The sequence below is a fragment of the Octopus bimaculoides genome, chromosome 27 (assembly GCF_001194135.2).
Source record: "Octopus bimaculoides isolate UCB-OBI-ISO-001 chromosome 27, ASM119413v2, whole genome shotgun sequence".
Classification (NCBI taxonomy): Eukaryota; Metazoa; Mollusca; class Cephalopoda; order Octopoda; family Octopodidae; genus Octopus; species Octopus bimaculoides.
Window position 1 is genome coordinate 8171550 of NC_069007.1, and position 2083 is coordinate 8173632.

At 39.8% G+C, this 2083-nt stretch overlaps 1 protein-coding gene across 1 annotated transcript in view; it reads left to right on the top strand.

Annotated features, from left to right (window-relative positions):
• Window positions 1-2077, top strand: part of LOC106867397 (nucleoside diphosphate kinase) — a 21935-nt gene extending 19858 nt beyond the window's left edge. The window contains exon 4 of the mRNA XM_014912292.2: window positions 1249-2077. Within this exon, the coding sequence (XP_014767778.1) occupies window positions 1249-1366 (118 nt within the window). The 3' untranslated portion in view covers window positions 1367-2077. The remainder of the gene's footprint in view (window positions 1-1248) is intronic.
• Window positions 2078-2083: the final 6 nt, after the last annotated feature.

Genomic DNA, 2083 nt, shown 5'->3' on the forward strand with positions numbered 1-2083 from the left:
ATATATATATATATATATATATATATATATATATATAGGTGCATGCATGGCTGTGTGGTGGAAAAGTTCATTTCCCCACCAACATGGTTTCAAGTTCCACCTTGTTGTTGTTATTATTCAGGTCACTGCCTGGAATCGAACTCGGAATCTTGGGTTTAGTAACCTGCACTCTTAACTACTACACCATATGTCCGTGGGCAATTATGAAGTGAATTTTTAGGGCTTATAAATCTAATATTTTCCTACCCTTTTTTAATACCGGTTCCCATATGGTGTTCATATCTGTACTCGGTCTACTTAGGAGGTTGTGTCCTAGCATATGTGCTGCTTCTTTTAGTTTTCGTATTTTCCACTGGTATTCTAACTTCATCCCACAGGGGGAGGTGGTCTCCATTTTTCCATACATGATCGGCTATACCCGATTTATCAATATCTCCCTGCGTCTTCTGTTTAAAGCTTCAGTCCAACCAATGCTTTGAGAGTGAATCTGGTTGATGAAAACTGTACAGAAATCCATTTGTGTGTGTATATGTGGTGTTGGTTTATTTAAGTCCCTTTAACTTGGCAGTTCAGCAAGGAAAAGACTGACAGAATAACTATCAGACTTGAAAAATAAGCATTGGGGTACACTGAGTGAGCTGTATTATAGCTGGAAGCTTAGTGGTTAGTGTTTCATTCAGGTTCATAAAGTTGTGGTTTCAATTCCTGAACCAGGTAATGCATTTTTGTGTGTGTGTGTGTGTGTGTGTGAAAAAAAAACTGACAATCAGCTAGCATTCCTGGACATATTAACCCATTACCTACCATAATTCTATTGACTGGAATATTTTAATGAAACTGTGATTTCTAGCATAAAACAGCCTTAGAAACACGCTGGAATGATCAAAATAACATTTCAAAATAACATTTTAAATAGAAATAAGCGAGATATTGGGTGTAAAATTAGCAAACCTCATTTGAATATCAGAGAAATATACCTAGTAGATATAGCAAAAAGGTTAGATATGTGTAAATATTGACAGATAATTATGAAATTTGTGATTTTTAAGTGACCTCATATGAGATCTCTGGTAGGTAATGGGTTAATAACACACACCAAGTAAGGATTCAGGACATATGCTCATATACAGTGACACCACTCTGTGTGTGTATGTTTGTGAGAGTGTCTACATATATTTTATTGTAACAAAGTACTGATTCTCGTAACCATCTTGGTTCACTAATTGTATTTCTTGATCATCTTTCCAGAAATATTGTTCATGGCAGTGACTCTGTGACATCAGCCAACCATGAAATAAGTCTTTGGTTTTCTTCTGATGAACTCATCTCTTGGGAATCGGCAACGGAACACTTGCGATACGAATGATTTTGGTGTAGTTACAGACTTCAGCTGGAAATGATGATATTTCATCAAGAAATTCCTCCATCTTGTCTCATCACATCAACTTATTATTTGTTTAGGGATCTTTACTACAGGGACCTGTATACTCCAAGGTATCTGTACACCACAAGATGTAACTACTTCACTGGGATCTCTACTTCAGCTAACTTCCCACCGCAGTGGTTTTTACTACAGGAACCACCAATGCAAAGACTTCTGCCCCACAAGAATCTCTAGCCAAAGACCTCTACAACACAGGACTTTTACCACAAAGACATGTACACTACAGGAGTTGCTATCACAGTGTCGTCTACCACTGGGGCTACTACAATAAGGGTTTTTCCACAGGGGTCTCTGTCCTAAATATCTCTGTATTGCATCTTTCTCACAAGAACTTCTACCCCCACAAACGTCTTTCCCACTAACACCTTTACCCCACAATGGTCTATCCCACAAATACCTCAATTCCACAATGGCCTTTCCCACAAACACCTCAATGCCACAATGGTCTTTCTCACAGGCACCTCTATGCCACAGTGGTCTTTCCCACAGGCACCTCAATGCCACAGTGGTCTTTCCCACAGGCACCCCTATGCCACAGTGGTCTTTCCCACAGGCACCCCTATGCCACAGTGGTCTTTCCCACAGGCACCCCTATGCCACAGTTGTCTTTCCCACAGGCACCCCTATGCCACAGTGGTC